This window comes from Erinaceus europaeus, chromosome 1 (assembly GCF_950295315.1).
Source record: "Erinaceus europaeus chromosome 1, mEriEur2.1, whole genome shotgun sequence".
Lineage (NCBI taxonomy): Eukaryota > Metazoa > Chordata > Mammalia > Eulipotyphla > Erinaceidae > Erinaceus > Erinaceus europaeus.
In genome coordinates this window covers 1,656,329-1,679,477 of record NC_080162.1, presented here as the reverse complement: position 1 = coordinate 1,679,477, position 23,149 = coordinate 1,656,329, and the positions used below count along the sequence as shown (strand labels likewise).

At 46.0% G+C, this 23,149-nt stretch overlaps 1 protein-coding gene across 5 annotated transcripts in view; it reads left to right on the top strand.

The window, feature by feature from the left end:
- Positions 1 to 23,149, top strand: part of LIPN (lipase family member N) — a 51,147-nt gene that overhangs the window by 20,713 nt on the left and 7,285 nt on the right. For all 5 annotated transcript variants that reach the window (XM_060185977.1, XM_060185787.1, XM_060185914.1 and 2 more), the window contains exons 4-7: positions 5,023 to 5,221; positions 8,692 to 8,801; positions 11,438 to 11,574; positions 17,645 to 17,791. In XM_060185977.1, coding sequence (XP_060041960.1) covers positions 5,023 to 5,221; positions 8,692 to 8,801; positions 11,438 to 11,574; positions 17,645 to 17,791 — 593 coding nt within the window. The remainder of the gene's footprint in view (positions 1 to 5,022; positions 5,222 to 8,691; positions 8,802 to 11,437; positions 11,575 to 17,644; positions 17,792 to 23,149) is intronic.

The window sequence follows — 23,149 nt, the reverse complement described above, 5'->3', positions numbered from 1 at the left end:
TTAATATGACATCTAAATCTAGCAGAGAAAACCGGATTTTTGTTTATTCTTTTTTGTAATTTTTATTTATTTATTCCATTTTGTTGTCCTGGTTGTTGTATTGTTGTAGTTATTATTGTTGTTGTTCTTGATGTCGTTGTTGTTGGATAGGACAGAGAGAAATGGAGAGAGGAGGGAAAGACAGAGAGGGGGAGAGAAAGACAGACACCTGCAGACCTGCTTCACTGCCTGTGAAGCGACTCCCCTGCAGGTGGGGAGCCGGGGGCTCGAACCAGGATCCCTATGCCAGTCCTTGCGCTTTGTGCCATGTGGGCTTCACTCCCTGCACTACCGCCGGACTCACGATTTTTTGTTCATTCTATTCTATTTTATTTTATTTTGCTCATTCAGAAACAGCAGGTGTGAGCAAAGAGAATTGTACAATATAAAAGAAAAATAGAGGAAAGAATTTTGCTCCCGGAAAGAGAATGGGGCAAGACTTGGGAACAAGACTTTCTCGGTGTACTGTTCTGGAGGCTTGCCATGAACTACAGGAATCGTCCCAGCTCTACGTATAGAGTTGCCGCTGGGTGAAAGTCAGGCCCCACTGAGCACGGGACAGGTTGAGGTCACGGGAACAGCTGGTGCTGGAGCCAGAATCCAGCCTGGAAGCCTGAGTTCCGACTGTGTGCTCTCAACCATCACTGCACTATGGTCAGTTTTGTGAGCTCCTGCCTGCGTGCTTCTCCCTCCCTGTGCCGCCTCTCCCTTCGCAGTGGGAGCTGGCAGAGAAGGCTGGTCTTCTCTCACTGCTCCTGTTCTCACCCCTTCCCAGTGGGTGGAAGTCGAGACGTTTGTTAGCAGTTCAGTGAAGAACCCGTTCTTTGGTTTTGTCATTATTATTATTATTTAATTTTATTTATTTATTTCCCCTTTTGTTGCTCTTGTTTTTTTTATCATTGTTGTAGTTATTATTATTGTTGTTATTGATGTCGTCATTGTTGGATAGGACAGAGAGAAATGGAGAGAGGAGGGGAAGACAGAGAGGGGGAGAGAAAGACAGACACCTGCAGACCTGCTTCACCACTCATGAAGCGACTCCCCTGCAGGTGGGGAGCCGGGGGCTCGACTGGGATCCTTATGCTGGTCCTTGCACTTTGTCCTGGTTTTGTCATTTGGGGGGGCATAGGAGAGGCGACTCAGACAGGAGAGCCTTTTGTTTATTTCATCTGTGATTAGCAGTGTACAGGCTGCAGCTGACAGAGTATAGGCCACGCTGGAACCAACCCGTGAGACTCACCACATCCTTACAAACCCATCTGCTTCCTTCTGCTCTTTGGGTTTGCAAGTTCATGTGACCAGTTCTCTGGATTCCACAGAAGTAGACTCCCAGTGAGAACAACTGTAGTTTCCACAATCTTAGAGAGACAGGTTATTTACTCTCCTTCTCCTCCTCCTTCTCCTCCTCATCCTCCTCCTTCTTTTCCTTTTCCTCCTCCTTCTCTTCCTCCTCCTTCTTCTCCTCCTTCTTCTCCTTCTTCTTCTCTCATCCTCCTCCTTGTTCTCCTCCTCCTTCTTCTTCTCCTTCTCCTCCTTCTTCTTCTTTCTCCTCCTCCTCCGTCTTCTTCTCCTTCTCCTCCTTCTTCTTTCTCCTTCTCCTCCTTCTTCTTCTTTCTCCTCCTTCTCCTTCTTCTTTCTCCTCCTCCTCCATCTTCTTCTCCTTCTCCTCCTTCTTCTTTCTCCTCCTCCTCCTTTCTTCCACCTACTCCTTCTTTTCTTTTGCTCCTTCATCATTTTCTTTTTTGCAAGTTCATGTGTGTCATTTCTCTAGCTCCCACAAAGGAATGAGACTATCCAGTAAGTTACATTGTGTATCATATTTACCTAAGTATAATCATCCCCAGTTCAGTCAATTTTATCCCAAAGGACACAATACCACCATTTTTTTTTATTGATTTCACAATGATTTACAAGATTGTGGGATAAGCAGGGTCCATTTTCGTAGAATTTAGTTCCCACCACCAGAGTTCCGTGTCCCATCCCCTCCATTGGAAGCTTCCCTGTTCTTTATCCTTCTGGGATCATGGACCCAAATTCTTTATGGGGAGCAGAAGGTGGGAGTTCTGGCTTCTGTCATTGCTTCTCCTCTGGACATGGGTGTTGGCAGGTGGATCCACACCCCCATCCTGTCTCTGTCTGTCCCTAGTGGGGCAGGGCTCTGGGGAGGGGAGGCTCCAGGACACAGGGGTGAGGGCGTCTGCCCAGGGAGGTCAGGATGGCGTCATGGCAGCATCTGCAGCTTGGTGGCTGAAGGCAGTGAGACAGAAGCAGGACAGATCTTTGTGGTGGACATCCCATGGAGTGCCAACTCTCATAACTGCTTTATCCGTGGGCGTTCAGTCTGCTTCAACTCTTTGCAATCATGAAGCAGGGCTGAAGGTGTATCTTCGTCTCTCTCCTCTGTCTCCTCTCACCTCTCAAGTTGTCTCTGTCTCTATCCAATAATAAAAGTAAATTTTTAAAAAAAGTTTTCTAGTGGTCCAGGAGATAGCACAGTGGATAAAGCACTGGGTTCTCAAGCATGAGGTCCTCAGTTCAATCCCTGGCAGCACATGTACCAGAGTGATATCTGGCTCTTTCTATCTTTCTCATAAATAAATAATTAAATAAATAAATAAATAAATAAAAAGTTTTCTAAAAAGATACACCTGGATCACAGTCCTATAAAGAAATGCACCACTTACCACTCGAGAAAAGCAAATTAAAACTACACTGAGACTACATCTCATTCCTGTGAGACTAGCCTACATCAACACTACAGTAACTGTCAGGCATCGGTGAAGAAGCTGCCCAAGGCCTGTTTAGCATCGCTGATAGATGTTTTGATCTCTGCTCCTGCTGACATGGTGGATTACGTTGACCTGTGATTGCTGAGCCCTGTTTCCCATGGATGGGCCCCACTTGGTCTTGATTAGTTGTTGCATTAGATTTCCCAAGAATCTTTGCATCCATGTCCATCAGGGATGTAGTTGTTTTTGTTGGCAGAGCCCTTTCCAGCTTTAGCAGCTGTCAGAGGGTTGGAGCCTCCAAAAATATATTTGGGGAATGATTCCTCCGTACTGAGCTAATTCCTTCCTATGTATGTCAAACCTAGGCATCCTTCTTGGAAGAGGTACGGGGTTGTATTAAATAGATAAATTTCATATCTTTGACATTATTTTTGAAAATATTTTATTTATTTATTATTGGATAAAGATAGAACATGAGAAGGGGAAATAGAGAGGAGAGAGAGAGAGAGAGAGAGAGAGAGAGAGAGAGAGAGAGAAACCCGCAGTCCTCCTTCTTGGAAGAGGTACGGGGTTGCATTAAATAGATAACTTTCGTATCTTTGACATTATTTCTTGAAAATATTTTATTTATTTATTATGAGATAATAATAAATAAATAAACATGAGAAGGGGGAAGTAGAGAGGAGAGAGACAGAGAGAAACCCACAGTCCTCCTTCACCATTCGTGAAGTTTCCGCCTTGCAGGTAGGGACTAGGGGCTTGAACGCAGGCCCTTGTGCACTGCAGTGTGCCACCACCCGGCCCTCACTGTCATATCTTTGTAAGTCAAACTATTGAGGGGAGCTGCCTGGGATCATGGAAATCCTAAGACCACCATTTCACTCCCATAGGGGCTTTGTCATGGGACTTCTTGAAAGAATTAGAATCATCGATCAGTACACAAATTTCAAACTTCTTTTATTACAGCGGAGAGGTAGACATTATGCAGAAGTGAAGTGAATGTTCAGAAAAAGTTGGGGGTGGGTAGTCCTGAAGATGGAGGGAAAGCCCTGCCCCCTTGGCCGACTCCCTTACTTAACGTCGGTCAACCTCACACCCAAGCCAGCTTCCCATTGGTCTGCTGTAGTCGCCAGGTGTGGTTCCTTATTAAAATGCCTCCCACAATAAGCACAGTAATTCCTTTGCGTCTTCAGGACCTGGCCCACTCCCATTTTAATTTTTTCCTTTTTTGTTTAAACTTTTCTTTTTAAAATTTATTTTAAATTTCATTTATTACTGGATAGAAATGGAGAGAAATCAAAAGGGGGAGGGGGAGATAGAGAGGGAGACAGAGAGACACCTGCAGCCCTGCCTCACCACTCATGAAGCTTCCCCCTGTAGGTGGGGACCAGGGGCTTGAACCTGGGTCCTTGCACATTGTAACATGTGTACACTTAACTAGATGCACCGCTGCCTGGCCCCCTTCCATGTTAATTCCCCTCCATGGGGACATGTGAGCATATGTGACACAAAGTCCTCTCTGTGTCTCAGGTGATTATGGATCCACCAGCCCCTCTCTTCTCTCTCCCTGCACTAACCCCGACATAACACAAATATAGATATAGGTAGATGTGTGTGTGTGTGTGTGTGTGTGTGTGTGTGTGTGTGTGTGTGTGTGACAGAGACAGAAAGAGAGAGAGAGAGAGAGAGAAGTTACTGCCACATTGCTGACCAAGTCACTTCAGCTTTTGGGTTTTGTTGCTTGGCTCCTGGAAGTTTACACAACTCCCATAAAGCTTGATTTCCACACTCGTAAAACTTGGTTTACACAAATAATGGTTACTGGGGTGGGGGTATAACATATTGGCTATGCAAAGAGACTTTCATGCCTGAGGCTATCAAGTCCCAGGTTCAATCCCCCACACTACCATAAGCCAGAGCTGAACAGTGCTCTGGTAAAATAAATAAATAAATAAAAATAGTGGTTACTTTGCAGCTTCTATTTAATCAGCGTGCGTGTGTAAAATAGCCTGAGTAGCACCAGGTACAAAATGTGCTTTTAAAAAAGTGCAAGTCCTAGGATTATATGCCCACAGTCATAACAAGGAGAAAAGTAAGTGCAATTCTGATATTTTTTTTCCCAAGGCAATGTATTTCCATCACATTCTCAAAATGTACTTTACCATAAACTTCCTGTCTCTCTCTCTTTCCCTCTCCCTCTCCCTCTCTCTCTGTCTCTCCCTTCCTCCCTCCTTCCATTCCTTCCTCCTTGCAGACCCCAGGCCAGTTGTGTACTTGCAGCATGCACTATTCGCAGACAATGCCTACTGGCTTGAGAATTACTCCAACGGCAGCCTCGGCTTCCTTCTAGCAGATGCAGGCTACGACGTGTGGATGGGCAATAGCCGGGGAAATACCTGGTCCCGAAGACACAAAACTCTCTCGCCGGCTGACGAGGCCTTCTGGGCCTTCAGGTAATTTGTATTAGAGAAAAACCAGGAAGGAAATTGGAGACTATTTTCTTCCTTTTTTTTTTTTTAATACATCTTGTTTTTATTGGGAAGGGGAGTTAGGCAGAAAGAGATACAGAGGGAAAGAGACAGAAAGAGAGAGTAGAGCCTTTTCGATTCTGACGCCTCACCTAGGACCTCAGAGCTTTAGGCATGAAAGTTATTGTACACGATCATTGTGCTATTCCCCTGCCCCTCCTTTTTTAAAGATTTTATTTATTTATTTATTTATAGTTACCAGATGTGAGGAGAGAAGGAAATAAAAACAGATAACACTGTGGTACATGCATTTCTGGGAACTGAACTTGGAGCCTCATGCTTGAGAGTTCAAGGCTTTCTCTCTTGCGCCATCTCCTGGACAATGATATAATTTCTTAAGGCATCACGATGCAGATGGTATCAGTAGCAATCTGACACTTGAAGTGAAATAGCAGCTCATCTAATAACATCTAAAAGGAGAAAAATAGCAAAAAGGCATTAGTTTTTATTCCCACTGAGTGCTCCTCAGGCAAAGTGCACCATTTAAAAAAATTTTATTTATAAAGTAAAAAACAGAAAACATCAACAAAACAATAGGGTAAGAGGGGTAAAACTCCACACACTTCCCACCACCAGAGTTTCATGTTCTTCCCTGTTCTTTATCCCTCTGGGAGCATGGATCCAGGATCATTATGGGGTGCAGAAGGTGGGAGGTCTGGTTTCTGCACTTGATCTTAGCCAAAAGGCCAAGAAGCAATGAGGCCTGGTTTCTGTCATTGCTTCTCCGCTGGACATGGGTGTTGGCAGGTGGACCCACACCCCCAGCCTGTGTCTGTCTGTCCCTAGTGGGGCAGGGCTCTGGGGAGGGGAGGCTCCAAGACACATGGGGGAGGGCGTCTGCCCAGGGAAGTCAGGATGGCGTCATGATAGCGTCTGTAATTTAGCGTCTGAAAAAGCACTAAGATATGAAACAGGACAAACTGTTCAATAATCTGGATCCTAAAGGCAAGAATATAGCAGATAAGATTTGGTGTTTCCATTTTGGAAAAATCTAGTAGGTCTATTTTAACAATATGAATTGAACATTCAGTTCTATCCAGTACGACGCCTTCTATGTCTGAAGGACAATTTGGGAAATTCCTGTGAATATGCAGATGACTTTTTAAAAAATTTTTATTTATAAAAAGGAAACATTGACAAAACTATAGGCTAAGAGGAGTACAGTTTCGCACATTTCCTGCCACCAGATCTCCGTATCCCATCCCCTCCCCTGACAGCTTTCCTATTCTTTATCCCTCTGGAATATGGAACCAGGGTCATTGTGGGAGCAAAGGGTGGAACGTCTGGCTTCTGTAATTGCTTCCCCACTGAACATGGGCATTGACAGGTGGATCCATCCTCCCAGCCTGTCTGTCTCTTTCCCTAGTGGGGCAGGGCTCTGGGGAAGCAGAGCTCCAGGACACATTGGTGGGGTCGTCTGTCCAGGGAAGTCTGGTTGGCATCATACTGACATCTGGAACCTGGTGGCTGAAAAGAGAGTTAACATACAAAGCCGAACAAATTGTTGACCAATCATGGACCTAAAGGTTGGAATAGTGCAGATAAAGTGTTGGGGGGGGGGAGTTCTCCAATTTGTAGATAGCTAGTAGGCATACTTTAGTTATATTCCAAAGGGCCTGTGGCTATACTAGTGTTTTTGTTTGTTTGTTTGTTTGTTTGTTTTTTGCCTGAGCCTGAAATCTGATATGCAGGTAGATCCTAATTATTGTCTGGGGAGATGATGTCATGGCTGGGAAAAGGGCCAGAAAGCTGGATCAGGGAAGAGAGAGTAGCTCTCCAATATAGGAAAGTGGTATAAACGTTGTTGACTGTAAACCCCATTGATTTGATGTGATCTGGGGCCCATAATTAGCTTAGGAGCTATGTGACCTCTGCATCCCTGTAGGTCTGAGCTCACATTCTGTGGTCATGAGTAGGAACATTCCAAGCTGCCCCAATATCAGGACCCATCCTCCTCAGGTGTAGCATAGAGTGTGTTGTCCAGCTTCCCATTGGAGGATGGAACATTCTCTACCATTGTTGATCCATGTTGAAAGCAAGATCCTATGGGGGCCCACAAAGGGGTCTATTGTGTTGTTCCTGATAGAAATGACCAATAACAATGGAGAGAGAGAGATTTATTTGAGGTCTAGGCCTATCGAGTCTGTTTGGGAATCTCAGGACTCCCTGACTAGGGCCCCAGCAGCGGATTTTTTGAACTCCTAATAGATTGCACTGTTCTGGACTCTGAATATTCAAGAATGAATAAACCCTCATGCAGTTTTTTAAATATAAAAAATTGTATTTATTATTTTATTCTAATAGGACAGAGAAAAGTTGGGATGGGAAGGGAGGTAGAAGAGGAGGGAGGAGAGACACTTCTAGAACTGTTCTGTGCCTTGGGAAGCTTCCCTGAAGTTTGAACCCCATCCTTGCGCACAGTGATGTGTCTGTCCCACCACCCTACCGCAGACAGCAGCAATTATCATGTTCTTTCCACACGTGAAGAAACTTAAGCTCAGGGAAAGAGAGGTAGCATTATGGTTATGCAAACAATTTTCAGGCCTGAGGCTCTGAGGTCCCAGGTTCAATCCCCAGCATAATCGTCACCCAGAGCTGAGCAGGGCTCTGGTCTTTCTCTTTCTGTGTCTTTCTCTCTTTTCTCTCCCATTAAAAGTAAATAAAACATATATTTTTTTAAAACGAAACTTAAGGGGGCTGCGCGGTAGCACAGCGGGTTAAGCGCAGGTGGTGCAAAGCTCAAAGACCAGCGTAGGAATCCCTGTTCAAGCCCCTGGCTCCCCACCTGCAGGGGAGTCGCTTCACAGGTGGTGAAGGAAGTCTGCAGGTGTCTGTCTTTCTCTCCCCCTTTCTGTCTTCCCCTCCTCTCTCCATTTCTCTCTGTCCTATCCAATAACAACAACATCAATAATAACTACAACAACAAAAAACAACAATAAATAAATAGTTTTAAAAAAATGAAACTTAAGCTTAGAACTTTGGAAGCAACTTAATCAAAACTTACTTCACTAGTAAACAGAGACTCATAGTTTAAAGCCAGGTATGTTTCCAGGGTGGGCATTAAATGACAGATATCTGCAGTCTTTGTGGGGTTGTTGACATAGAGACATGCAGATTGAATGGGGCAGGGAGAGTGGACCAGCAGAGAAGGCAATGAAGAGGAATGATCAGCCTGAACTTGAGGTAGTATGCACATGTCTTATGACGAAGGCTGTTATGAGAAAGTGAATTACAAATGCCACAAGTAAAAACCACAGCATCACACATTGCACTGAATAAGAAATGATAGATCCAACCCAATTCGTAGACTGTACAGAACTCTGTGGCTAGAAAGAAAGTGTTGTGAATTTTTGGCTGGGTTGCAAGTGTTCATGAGGCCTTGTTTTAATTTGCAGTTTTGATGAAATGGCTAAGTATGATCTCCCAGGAATAATAAACTTCATTGTAAACAAAACTGGTCAGGAGAAGCTGTATTTCATCGGACATTCCCTTGGCACGACAATAGGTATGTGTATAATGGTATTTTACAATAGTCAGGCTTGGGCAAGAGCCAACGGGAAGGGAGTTGCTCTTATGTGTAGTGCCCTTAACTCGATGTTCTCCATCACAGCCATGACCCTGAGTGGCCTGCCCCAGGCGCTGAGACTTGGGCCACACAGGTCACAAGGCAGCAAACTGAGTGTCACTTCACCAGCCTTGCGGCCAGACAGTTGCAACGTGGATCCACATTTTGTAGGAATGATATGCATATATTAAATTCAAATCCAAATACTTTTTCTTTTTCATTTTAGATAGAAACAGAGAGGCCAATCAGAAGAAGGAGGGAGAAAAAGGGGAGAGAGAGACAGAGACAGAGAGACAAAGAGACTTCATGGGGGCTTCCTCCAGTGGAATACAGATCAAACTCTAACTTGCGTGGCGCACACAGCAAGGCCTCAGCTCTATGAGTGAGTTATTCAACCAGACCCATAGCATTTCTAAAGGGGTGTGTCTCTGGGTTCCTTGAATCAGAAAAACTAAAATCTGAAGTGCTGAAATATCTCTGAAGAGTGATAAATATGCCTCAATCATTCTTGCTGCACAACCCACAGGAGATTTTTAAAACTAAAAGAAAAATGTTTATCCTTTTACTTGAACAAACTAGAAATATATATATATATATATATACACACACACACATATTGCTTGGGAGTTAAAATGAATGATTATCATGATAAATCAACTTGTCAGAAATTCAAAGAACTCAAGTGAACTGCACAAGTTCTCAATCTGATTTTACCAACAGGGACTCTTGGGCATATGGAAAAACAAGAAGAAGCTTTTTCTCTACTGGGGCAAGACTGTGGGCAGGTCATGGAGAGCCTTTCGTGTCTGATCTGCATAGACAGCAGATAACCCCACCATTCCTGTTTGCATTACACTCAAGGATGGCATTTCTCAGCAAATACCATTTGCATTTTGGACAGAGCTATTTTTGTCCTGTGGGAAGAACTTGCTCTTTTGAGGATATTTATTAATCTAGGTCCCAGTCCACTGAAAAAAAGGACCTCCATTCATTTCCAGACTCCTTCCTGGTGGGAAGGAAGGGTACTGAGTCTGTGTACTGGATCAGTCAGTCGACATAACTCAGTTCACTTTTATGGCCCAGAAATCTTCATATATATATATATTAGGTAGAGATAGAGAAAAATTGAGAGAGGGAGAGATAGAGAGACAGAGAGACACCTGCAGCCCTGTTTCACCACTCTTGAAGCTCCCCCCTGCAGGTGGGGACCAGGGGCTTGAACCTGCATCCTTGTACACTGTAATGTGAGTGTTCAACCAGGTGTACCACCACCTGGCAAATAACTCTTCATTGTTCCTACAAGCATATAATAGAGATTCAGTGAAACTCGGCAGCAAAAGGATCTTAATTTTTATTTATTACTGATTATTACTATTCATTACTAATTATTTTATTTATTATTAATTTATTTTTATTTATTATTTTATTTATTATAGAGAGAGAAAATGAGAAGGAGAGGGGAGAGAGGGAGGGCGGGAGGGGGAGAGAGAGAGAGAGATATGCAGTTTCACGCTCCTGAAGCTTCCCCCCTGCAGGTGAGGACCGGGGGCTTGAACCTGGGTCCTTGCACATTGTAATGTGAGTGCTTAACCTACAGCAGTGGCTGATGCAGCAGAGGAATCTTATTCCAGGAAGAGAGGCACATCTGTAGAGTTTCTGCGGGAATGGTGCTACACAGAGAACTGACTGGCTCCTTCCACAGCAGCTCATTTCTTACTTTCTGCTCAGAGCTGAAATGCACCTCAGCACGTCACCCCTGGGCATGAAGTCAGCGTATCCATAGCCCACACCTCAGAGCTGCTTCAGACATTTACCCCTCCCTCGCCTCTACCAAGTCAAATGGTCTGGGCGTGGGGAGAATGAATACTCAGGAGCAGAGTGACCTGAAAGCAGAGTGTCGTTGTCGGGTGTCTGAGGAGGGCTTCCAGTACTGGAGAGATTCCTCAGATGAGAAGGGCACCTGCTTTGCCCTTCCTCCTCCCAGTCAGATGCCAGCACCATCAGAGAGGTAGCACCTGCAGGGGACTGGGGGGGGGGGCTCCCATGCTGTGGCGTCTCCCCTCTGCTCTCCTCTCCCGGGCCCTCTAGCTGCATGAGGAGGGAGCCTGCGTGGTGAGATCCTATATAGGCAAGCCCCCACTTCCCTCAAGTTAAAAAGAGTTTGTAAGGGGAGTCAGGCGGTAACGCAGCAGGTTAAATGCATGTGGCACAAAGCGCAAGGACTGGTGTAAGGATCCCGGTTCGAGCTCCGGGCTCCCCACCTGCAGGGGAGTCGCTTCATAGGCAGTGAAGCAGGTCTGCAGGTGTCTATCTTTCTCTCCCCCTCTGTCTTCCCCTCCTCTCTCCATTTCTCTCTGTCCTCTTTAACCATGAAGACCACAATAATAACTACAACAATAAAACAACAAGGACAACAAAAGGGAATCAATAAATATATAAAAAAAAGAGAGTTTGTAATTCACAGCCTGTGTGTTGTGAAAGAAGACGAGATGAGAAAGCAGGAGTCCAGGGACCCACGCAGCTCAGCGTGAGTCTTTCTGATTTGGTGAGACGGTCGGTCTTTCCTCTTCTCCAAGGATTCGTGGCCTTTTCCACCCTGCCTGAAGTGGCGCGAAGAATCAAGATGAATTTTGCCTTGAGTCCTGTGGTTTCGTTTAAGTATCCCACAGGCATCTTCACCAACTTTTTTTTACTTCCAAGTTCTTCAATCAAGGTAGGTACCTCGTTTGTAACTCTTTTCATCAACATGTATCTGAGAATCATGTATTGGATAATGACTTCTTGTTATTCTAACATGTCACAGATTAGATCAGAGACATTAGATGAAGTATGGAGGAGACAGATTCTGTGACCGTGTGACGACCTACACGAGTCCCTTTGTGTGCATGTCAGTATCATAATGCTTATCGCTCCCATCGTCTAGACCCATATGTCTGCATTCACAGAGCCATGTACTTGTGAAAATTCCACACACATATATATGTTATGACACAGAGAGAAGCAGGGAGAGATGTGTGGTTGCGTCACGGGGGAGAGAATTCGAGCGGAGCCCACCTGGGCTGCTGCTTACTCAGTGCCGCAGGAGAGGAACCAGGAACTCGTGGCTGAGCGGGAACGCAGTGCAATGCCTTTATTGATCAGAGAAAATGCATTTATATCTTTTGAAACGGAAGTGGCAGGTCGGAAAAGGAAATGGCTAGGAGAGGGGGTGGAGAGAAGGAAAGAGCACGAAGGTAGCAAGCTTCCATCTAACCAGTGGGGATTAAACCAATACCCTGCAGGCAGGGCGGGTCTCAGGCAAAGCAATGATTATGTAAATAGACCACAGTGTCAAGCAATGCAGGGGACCTGGCGTAGTGAACAACAGAGAGTCACAGAGGAGGAGAGAGATACACACCTGCAGCCTGTTCTACCACTTGTGAAACCTCACCCCTGCAGATAGGGACTGGGGGCTTGAACCTGGGTCCTTGCACATGACATCTTAGGCACCCAATGTCAAAATTTCCAGTGGAACTGAGTGCTATATCTGTTTAGGTTCCATGCTCTTTCTAGCGTGTGGGCCACTGATGTTTCCATTTAAGACACTTTCAAATTAGAAATGTTTATTAACACTCCTGATTTTAATCTCAGACCTGCCTGAGTAATACAATTCTTCCCAAGTGGAAGTCCCTCTTTTATTGACTAAAGTCAAGTCCCAAAGACTAACTGTCTTATATTTCAGCCACTTAGCCTGATAGTTACTGTTTATCAGGCTGAGATAGGACTTTCACTACTAATTGTGGATTTGGGATTTTAGCTTTTCAAAATTTCTTTTTTTTAATTTTTTAAAGAATATACACTTATTCCCTTTTTGTTGTCCTTGTTTTGTTGTTGTAGTTATTTTTGTTGTTGTTATTGATGTTGTTGTTGGATAGGACAGAGAGAAATGGAGAGAGGAGGGGGAGACAGAGAGGGAGAGAGAAAGACAGACACCTGCAGACCTGCTTCAACTACTGTGAAGCGACTCCCCTGAGGGTGGGTAGCCGGGGGCTCGAACCGGGATCGTTATGCCGATCTTTGCGCTTTGCGCCATGTGCGCTTAACCCGCTGCGCTACCACCCGACTCCCGTTTGTTTTTTTATCTTTTATTTAGACAAGGTATTAATCAAACTTATACAATATTATAACAAAACATTAAAAAACTTATTAATGACTTAATATTGATTTATAAAACAATAAGTTAATAGAGTTCTGATTTCATAGTTTCCACCACTAGGGCTTTTTGCCTGTGCCCACTCCATAGTAGTTCTCCCATGGTGCTAGATATAGGTGGACTTTTAATATTGCTTTATAAAGTTAAAATACAAAAGGAGTGCAATTCCACACTGTTCCCAGCACCAGAGTTCTGTGTCCCCACTCCCTCTATTGGAAACTGCAGTGGTTCCCACAAGGTCACAGACACGGATTGACTATTATGTCTATAACTGTCTGTCTCTTTCTGCCTATCTATTTATCTATATATCTTTTTGATTACTTTTGCTATGCTCTTGCCTTCTCTTCCTTTCTATGTCACATTTATACCTATTACTACCTCCGAATGTCCTTCCTTTCTTCCTTTTTCCTCTCTGGTTCTTGATAGAGTTGGGTTCCAGAGCACTCCAGTCATCTTCTCTTAACATATCAACCCCTTTGGGAGTATGGACACAAAGTTCTTTTTGGGGTGCAGAATGTACATTTTTAAATGGTAAGTTTTATGTTGCATATGTTTTATACAACATAAATAAATGAATAAATAAATCCTGCATGGACTGATAGTATGAACGACCTGCTAATGCCCATGTCCAGCAGAGAAGCAATTTCAGAAGCCAGAGTGCCTACATATCAATATTTACATCTAATATACATCATATATCTCTCATATATATTTGCATATATATATATGTATCTTTTTTTTAAGCTCCAACCTTCACTTCCTAAGTCACACCTACACCTACTACTACTTCTGAGGGTCCTCTCTGCCTTCTTCTCTCTCAGAGGAGAGAGACAGTGCCTGGCTGCCTCTGGTATTCTCCAGATTTGCTTCTTTTTCAGTTATGGTATAAAAACAAGACCCCTGATGACAAATCCTGGTAGAACTGGGGTTGAAAGTCTTCTATTCTTTTTACTTTATCCTTCATATCTCTAGGAGCATGGACCAAAGATCATTATGGGGGAGCAGGAGGTGGGAGTTGTGGCTTCTGTCATGGCTTCTCCACTGGACATGGGTGTTGGCAGGTGGATCCACACCCCCAGCCTGTGTCTGTCTGTCCCTAGTGGGGCAGGGCTCTGGGGAGGGGAGGCTCCAGGACACATGGGTGAGGGCGTATGCCCAGGGAGGTCAGGAGGATGTCATGGCAGCATCTGCAGCTTGGTGGCTGACAGATCATAAGATATAAAAAGGGAAAAATATTTAATAAACAGAAACCAAAAAGTAGGAATAGAGCAGATGAGAATGAGGACCTTAGGGTGGAAAGAAGCTAAGAATTCTAGTTTAGAAATGTTCTTAGGGGTCCATGACTTTAGTAATTTTTGCTTGAGCTTGAAAGTTAATATAATAAAATATTTTAATTAAAATAAGTGAAAAGGTCATTACCACCAGTATCATAGTATTGTCCTTTAAATATGTGTACGTATCAAAAATTAATTTTGGACAAAATGTAATGAAGGAGACCCAAATTATTTGTCAGTGATGGCAATTCATATATGAAATGAAAGTCTGGTTCGAGATGGACCATGGGAATGAAAAAATATTATCTGGGAGTCTGGTGGTAGCGTAGCAGATTAAGCGCACGTGGCACAAAGCACAAGGACCAGCATAAGGATCCCGGTTTGAGCCCCCAGCTCCCCACCTGCAGGGGAGTCACTTCACAGGTGGTGAAGCAGGTCTGCTGGTGTCTCTCTTACTCTCCCCCTCTCTGTCTTCCCCTCCTCTCTCCATTTCTCTGTTTTATCCAACAACGACTACATCAATAACAATAATTACAACAACAATTAAAAAATCAACAAGGGCAACAAAAGGGAAAATAAATATATATATATAAAAAAGAAAAAATATTATCTACAAATCACCACATGGAAGAAATATCATAGGACATAATGATTGATTTCCTACAGGCTTTGTTATATTGTTTACAGTAAGATCAAATGGTATGATTTCCCTTTTATGCCATCAACAGTTCTATTTCAAAGTATATAGGCCTCATTTAATTAATTAATTATATAGAGATAGAGAGTTCCACACAATTCCCACCACCAGACCTCCGTATCCCATCCCCTCCCCTGATAGCTTTCTATTCTTTATCCCTCTGGGAGCATGGACCCAGGGTCCTTGTGGGATGCAGAAGGTGGAAGGTCTGGCTTCTGTAATTGCTTCCCCGCTGAACATGGACGTTGACAGGTTGATCCACACTCCCAATCTGCCTCTCTCTTTCCCTAGTAGGGTGGGTCTTTGGGGAAGCGGAGCTCCAGGATACATTGGTGGGGTTGTCTGTCCAGGGAAGTCAGGTCGGCATCGTGCTGGCATCCGCAACCTGGTGGCTGAAAAGAGAGTCAACATACAAAGCCAAACAAATTGTTGAATGACCATAGACCTAAAGGCTGGAATAGTTCAGATGAAGTGTTGGGGGGGTACTCTCTGCAGACTATTGTGTACTTCTGCTTTCAGGCATATATTTTTCCCTGGTTTATGGACACCTGTGAACGTATGCTCTATCTCAGGGGACCTGGACTATATCTGGGTTTGGGGACTTTATTGGGGAGTGGAACACCTGGATTGGAATTAGAGATACTATGAAAGGAAAGGTCTCACCTGAGTGATGAAGCTGAAGGGTTGTCATTCCACACCTGAAGTCTCTGGTCACAGTCTGAAGTGAAGCATGCTGGGGAGGCACTCGTTGCGTTGATTAGGTTGCGATCCGTGGATGCAATATTATTTGATTTGAATTGAGAGAAGCATGCAGGAAAGTGGGCCCCACCCTAAGGTTCCAGGACTGGGGGAAATATAGGCTCTATAGTGGAAATGTGAGGTTCCTGCTGTCTTAGGGTTCAAGAAGACAATGGATAGTTATTGTTATCATCACATTATTTGGTGATTGGGTTAACTTTAAAAAGTCCCTTTGTTAGGGTTTGGGGTATAATACCCAGCATCTTGTATATAGCGGTGTTACCGGTTGCTTCTGTTCTACCTGGTCTAGGCTTTTGGGAGAGTCAACATATCAGAGACTCAGCCTATATATTAAGAAGACTCAGTCTGTGTTTTAAGAAGTTCTAGACATATCATTTCCCCCCTCTCATATCCATTAAATAGTGGTTGATATGTCTACAATTTAATAGGAGTGTACATAAACACCATTCCCACCACCAAAAGACTGTGTCCCATCCCACCCCCCACCCCTGCTGTTCTTTCTAGAAGTGATGCTGCTCAGGGCATCACATTGTTTCCATGTCCAGAAGCATCCTCTCTTCACAGTTCTCCACTCTTCTGGCCGAGTCAGCTGGCGCTGGGGATAGCTGAGAAAGTCGGTGTGCACATGAATAACGACACCCTGCCTTTCTTTTATTTTTATTACAGTATTTATTGATTCCCTTTTGTTGCCCTTGTTGTTTTATTGTAGTTATTCTTGTTGTCCTCATTGTTGGATAGGAAAGAGAGAAATGGAGAGAGGAGGGGAAGACAGAGAGAGGGGAGAAAGACAGACACCTGCAGACCTGCTTCACCGCCTGTGAAGCAACTCCCCTGCAGGTGGGGAGCCGGGGGCTTGAACTGAGATCCTTGAGCCTGTCCTTGTGCTTTGTGCCACGTGCGCTTAACCCGCTGCGCTACCGCCAGACTCCCGACACCCTGCTTTTCTATCCTGTTCAAGGTGATAGTTGATTTTTTTTTTTTTGCCTCCAGGGTTATTGCTGGGGCTCAGTGCCTGCACCACGAATCCATTGCTCCTGGAGGCCATTTTTTCCCTTTTGTTACCCTGGTTCCCTGGTTGTTTTTACCATTGTTGTGGTTATTATTATTGTTGTTACTGATGCCGTTGTTGTTAGATAGGACAGAGAGAAATGGAGAGAGGAGGGGAAGACAGAGAGGGGGAGAGAAAGACAGACACCTGCAGACCTGCTTCACCGCCTGTGAAGCAATTTCCCTGCGGGTGGGGAGCCGGGGGCTCGAACCGGGATCCTTGCGCTTAACCCGTTGCGCTAAGGACTGATTCCCAATGATAGTTGATCTTAAGGGTAAAATGTTTCTACTGCTCTTGCCAGGAATTAAGAAGAGATATTGGCAATCACTGACTGGATAAAATACAGGGGAACAGGAGAATACAGTGGAATACAGGAGAAGTGACTTAGAGGATCAGGAAGTGGCACACCTGGTTAAGTGCTCACATTCCAGTACACAAGGACCTGGGTTCGAATCCCTGGTCTCCAACAGCAAGGGAGAACTTCACAGGTGGTGAAGCAGAGCTGTAGGTCTCTCTCTCTCTCTGCCTCTGTATCTCTCTCTCCCTCCTCCCCTTTCAATTTCTCTCTGTTTCTATCCAGTAATGAATAAATAAAAGTATATATATTTTTTTAAAATAGTGAATTAGCATTAAGATCCCTCTTACAAATACCTTGCAAGTCATTTCTGTGGACTTCTCTGGAGATGGATTTATTATAAGAGGCCCCTTTTCTTGACTAAAGTAGCAAATACACATTTCTCAACTTCTTTATTTCTGGGATGAAAGGAATGGCAAAATGTTTCTTGAAAAGATAATTATTTTTTAATTTTACAGAAATTTTTTGGTACCAAAGGTTTCTTTTTAGAAGATAAGAAAAGGCGAGACTTTGCCATCAGACTCTGCAGCAGCAAGATACTGCGCCTGCTCTGTAGTGAATTCATGTTCCTGTGGGCAGGAGCCGACTGGAAAAACATAAACATGGTATGTCTGGTGATCGCAGAACCACGCGACGTCTCACAAAATTACAGCCTTTAGGACCAGACGGTGGCACAGCCAGTAAGGGCGCATGCTGCAGTGTGCAGAGATCCTGGTTCAAGTCCCCGGACCCACCAGCAAGAGGGGAAACTTCACGAGTGGTGGAGCCGGGCTGTAGGTGTCTTTCTTTCATGCTTCCTCTCTGTCTTCTCCTTCCTCTCAATTCCTCAGTGTCAGTCTGTCCAAAATAAGAAGATAAATAGTAAATAAATATTAAAATATAAAACAATAGGAAAGAAAGAACAAAAGAGAGTGAGGAATAAGACAAAGGAGAGAGAGAGAGAGAGTCAGTACAATATCTATCTTCTTGCTTTGCCATGATACTAACCCAGGCTCAAGCCTGGCCCTTAGCTCATTGTAAGAAACGTTGGTGCTGTGATATCTCTTGTCCCTATCTCTGTCTCTTGTCTCTGTCTGTCTCTATGTCTGAGAAAGTTGACCCAAAGAAGTGAATTCCAAGCAATGACAAAAGAAAAGAAATAAGTAAGTTACTATCCTTTGACAGATGCACTACGCTGTGTAAATGTCCTCAAAGCCGAAAGAGTTAGGCTCTACCCAAACGCCGGAGGCTCGCCACCACCGTGAGCGTGAGGACTGGTGAAGGGAAGAGAAGCCCCAGGTTCAGGAGGCCCCGGTCTCCACGGCAGAGAGCAGACGCACATGCCGCTAGCCAGCCGCCGCTCAGCCGACCACCGTGCAGACACAGAGCGGCGCTGGGGGTGAAGGACAGCACATGCCCGCACTAGCTACTCCCTGTGCCTTTGCTCTGCTGGTCTTTTCACTTTGTAAACGTTTATTTAGTAATGCTTTTGTTGTTTATATTGGATAGAGATGGAGAAAAGTCAAGGGTGGGATGGGGAGGTAGGGAGGGAGAGAGATAGAGAGAGAGAGAGAGGGACAGAGAGAGAAAGGGAGAGAGAGGGAGGTAGAGATGGAAAGAGAGAGGGAGAGAGAGAGGGAGAGAAAGGGAAACGGAGAGGGAAAGAGAGAGGGAGAGAGAGAGGGGCAGAAGGAGAGAGAGAGGAAGAGAAAGAGAGAGAGAGAGGGACAGAGGGAGAGAAAGAGGGAGAGAGAGAGGGAGAGAGAGGGAGGGACAGAGGGAGAGAGAGGGACAGAGAGAGGGGAGAAAGAGAGGGAAGGAGAGGGAGAGAGAGGGAAAGGAAGAGGGAGGGAGAGGGAGAGAGAGAGAGACAGGGAGAGAGAGACAGAGAGAGAGAGAGAGAGGCCTGAAGCCCTGCTCCACTACTGTTGAAGCTTCTTCCCCTCCATAGGGGGGGACCAGGGGCTTGAACCCGGGACTCTGCACACTGTCATGTGTGTGACCAACGAGGTGTTCTACCACCCAAGTGCTCATATTTTCATTTTTTAAATACCTTTCGGTCATCACTGGGGTTTGCTACTTCAGACCAACCTGGAGAGGAAGACAAAGTCAGAGAAGAGAGGAAGCAACACAGCACTGAAGCTCCTTCCAGTGTGGTGGGGGCTGGGCTGGAAGCCACTGCCTCACAAAGAGGCAGAGCAGGCTCACACTCACACTCACGCTATCACTCACACTCACACTCGCGCTCTCACTCACACACACACTCACTCACACACACATTCACACTCGCTCTCACTCACACACTCACACTCGCGCTCTCACTCACACACACACTCACACACTCAGTCTCACACACACTCACACACACACTCGCACTGTCACTCACACTCGCTCTCTCACTCACACACACACTCACACTGTCACTCACACTCACACTCGCTCTCACTCACACACACACTCACACTCGCACTGTCACACACACTCGCTCTCTCGCTCACACACACTCACACTCGCTCTCTCACACGCACACTCGCTCTGTCACACACACACTCGCTCTGTCACTCACACACACACTCACCCTCACGCTGTCACTCACACTCGCTCTCTCACTCACACACACTCACACACTCGTGCTGTTACTCACCCACACTCGCTCTCACTCAACACACACTCACACTCTCTCTGTCACTCACACACTCGCACTGTCACACACACTCACTCTGTCACTCACACACACTCACACTCGCTCTCTCTCACACACACACTCATACTCGCTCTCACTCACACACACACTCACACACTCAGTCTCACACACACTCGCGCTCTCACTCACACACACACTCACACACTCAGTCTCACACACACTCACACACACACTCGCACTGTCACTCACACTCGCTCTCTCACTCACACACACACTCACACTGTCACTCACACTCACACTCGCTCTCACTCACACACACACTCACACTCGCACTGTCACACACACTCGCTCTCTCGCTCACACACACTCACACTCGCTCTCTCACACGCACACTCGCTCTGTCACACACACACTCGCTCTGTCACTCACACACACACTCACCCTCACGCTGTCACTCACACTCGCTCTCTCACTCACACACACTCACACACTCGTGCTGTTACTCACCCACACTCGCTCTCACTCAACACACACTCACACTCTCTCTGTCACTCACACACTCACACTCGCACTGTCACACACACTCACTCTGTCACTCACACACACTCACACTCGCTCTCTCTCACACACACACTCATACTCGCTCTCACTCACACACACACTCACACACTCAGTCTCACACACACTCGCGCTCTCACTCACACACACACTCACACACTCAGTCTCACACACACTCACACACACACTCGCACTGTCACTCACACTCGCTCTCTCACTCACACACACACTCACACTGTCACTCACACTCACACTCGCTCTCACTCACACACACACTCACACTCGCACTGTCACACACACTCGCTCTCTCGCTCACACACACTCACACTCGCTCTCTCACACGCACACTCGCTCTGTCACACACACACTCGCTCTGTCACTCACACACACACTCACCCTCACGCTGTCACTCACACTCGCTCTCTCACTCACACACACTCACACACTCGTGCTGTTACTCACCCACACTCGCTCTCACTCAACACACACTCACACTCTCTCTGTCACTCACACACTCACACTCGCACTGTCACACACACTCACTCTGTCACTCACACACACTCACACTCGCTCTCTCTCACACACACACTCATACTCGCTCTCACTCACACACACACTCACACTCGTGCTGTCACTCACACACACACTCACAATTGCTCTCTCACTCACACACACACACTCATACTCGCTCTCTCACTCACACACACACTCGCTCTCTCACTCACACACACACTCACACTCACTCTGTCAGTCACACTCACACTCGCTCTCTCACTCACACACACACTCACACTGTCACTCACACTCACACTCGCTCTCACTCACACACACACTCACACTCGCACTGTCACACACACTCGCTCTCTCACTCACACACACTCACACTCGCTCTCTCACACGCACACTCGCTCTGTCACACACACACTCGCTCTGTCACTCACACACACACTCACCCTCACGCTGTCACTCACACTCGCTCTCTCACTCACACACACTCACACACTCGTGCTGTTACTCACCCACACTCGCTCTCACTCAACACACACTCACACTCTCTCTGTCACTCACACACTCGCACTGTCACACACACTCACTCTGTCACTCACACACACTCACACTCGCTCTCTCTCACACACACACTCATACTCGCTCTCACTCACACACACACTCACACACTCAGTCTCACACACACTCGCGCTCTCACTCACACACACACTCACACACTCAGTCTCACACACACTCACACACACACTCGCACTGTCACTCACACTCGCTCTCTCACTCACACACACACTCACACTGTCACTCACACTCACACTCGCTCTCACTCACACACACACTCACACTCGCACTGTCACACACACTCGCTCTCTCGCTCACACACACTCACACTCGCTCTCTCACACGCACACTCGCTCTGTCACACACACACTCGCTCTGTCACTCACACACACACTCACCCTCACGCTGTCACTCACACTCGCTCTCTCACTCACACACACTCACACACTCGTGCTGTTACTCACCCACACTCGCTCTCACTCAACACACACTCACACTCTCTCTGTCACTCACACACTCACACTCGCACTGTCACACACACTCACTCTGTCACTCACACACACTCACACTCGCTCTCTCTCACACACACACTCATACTCGCTCTCACTCACACACACACTCACACACTCAGTCTCACACACACTCGCGCTCTCACTCACACACACACTCACACACTCAGTCTCACACACACTCACACACACACTCGCACTGTCACTCACACTCGCTCTCTCACTCACACACACACTCACACTGTCACTCACACTCACACTCGCTCTCACTCACACACACACTCACACTCGCACTGTCACACACACTCGCTCTCTCGCTCACACACACTCACACTCGCTCTCTCACACGCACACTCGCTCTGTCACACACACACTCGCTCTGTCACTCACACACACACTCACCCTCACGCTGTCACTCACACTCGCTCTCTCACTCACACACACTCACACACTCGTGCTGTTACTCACCCACACTCGCTCTCACTCAACACACACTCACACTCTCTCTGTCACTCACACACTCACACTCGCACTGTCACACACACTCACTCTGTCACTCACACACACTCACACTCGCTCTCTCTCACACACACACTCATACTCGCTCTCACTCACACACACACTCACACTCGTGCTGTCACTCACACACACACTCACAATTGCTCTCTCACTCACACACACACACTCATACTCGCTCTCTCACTCACACACACACACTCATACTCGCTCTCTCACTCACACACACACACTCATACTCGCTCTCTCACTCACACACACACTCGCTCTCTCACTCACACACACACTCACACTCACTCTGTCAGTCACACTCACACTCGCTCTCTCACTCACACTCACTCACACACACACTGACACACAAACTCACACTCGCACGGTCACACACACTCGCATTTTCATTCATACTCATTTGCATTCACACACACATGCTCACACACACACTCACACTTGTGCTCTCACACACGCTCACACACACTCTAAATCACACACACTCAATCACTCTCACACTCAATCACACACACACACAATCACACTCAATCACATACTCAATAACACTCTCACACACACATGCTCACACTCTCACTCAATCACACTCTCACTCACACTTACACTCACACCCTCTCTCACTCATACTCACACTCAATCACACTCACACACACACTCTCGCTCACTCATAGACACATTCAATCACTCAC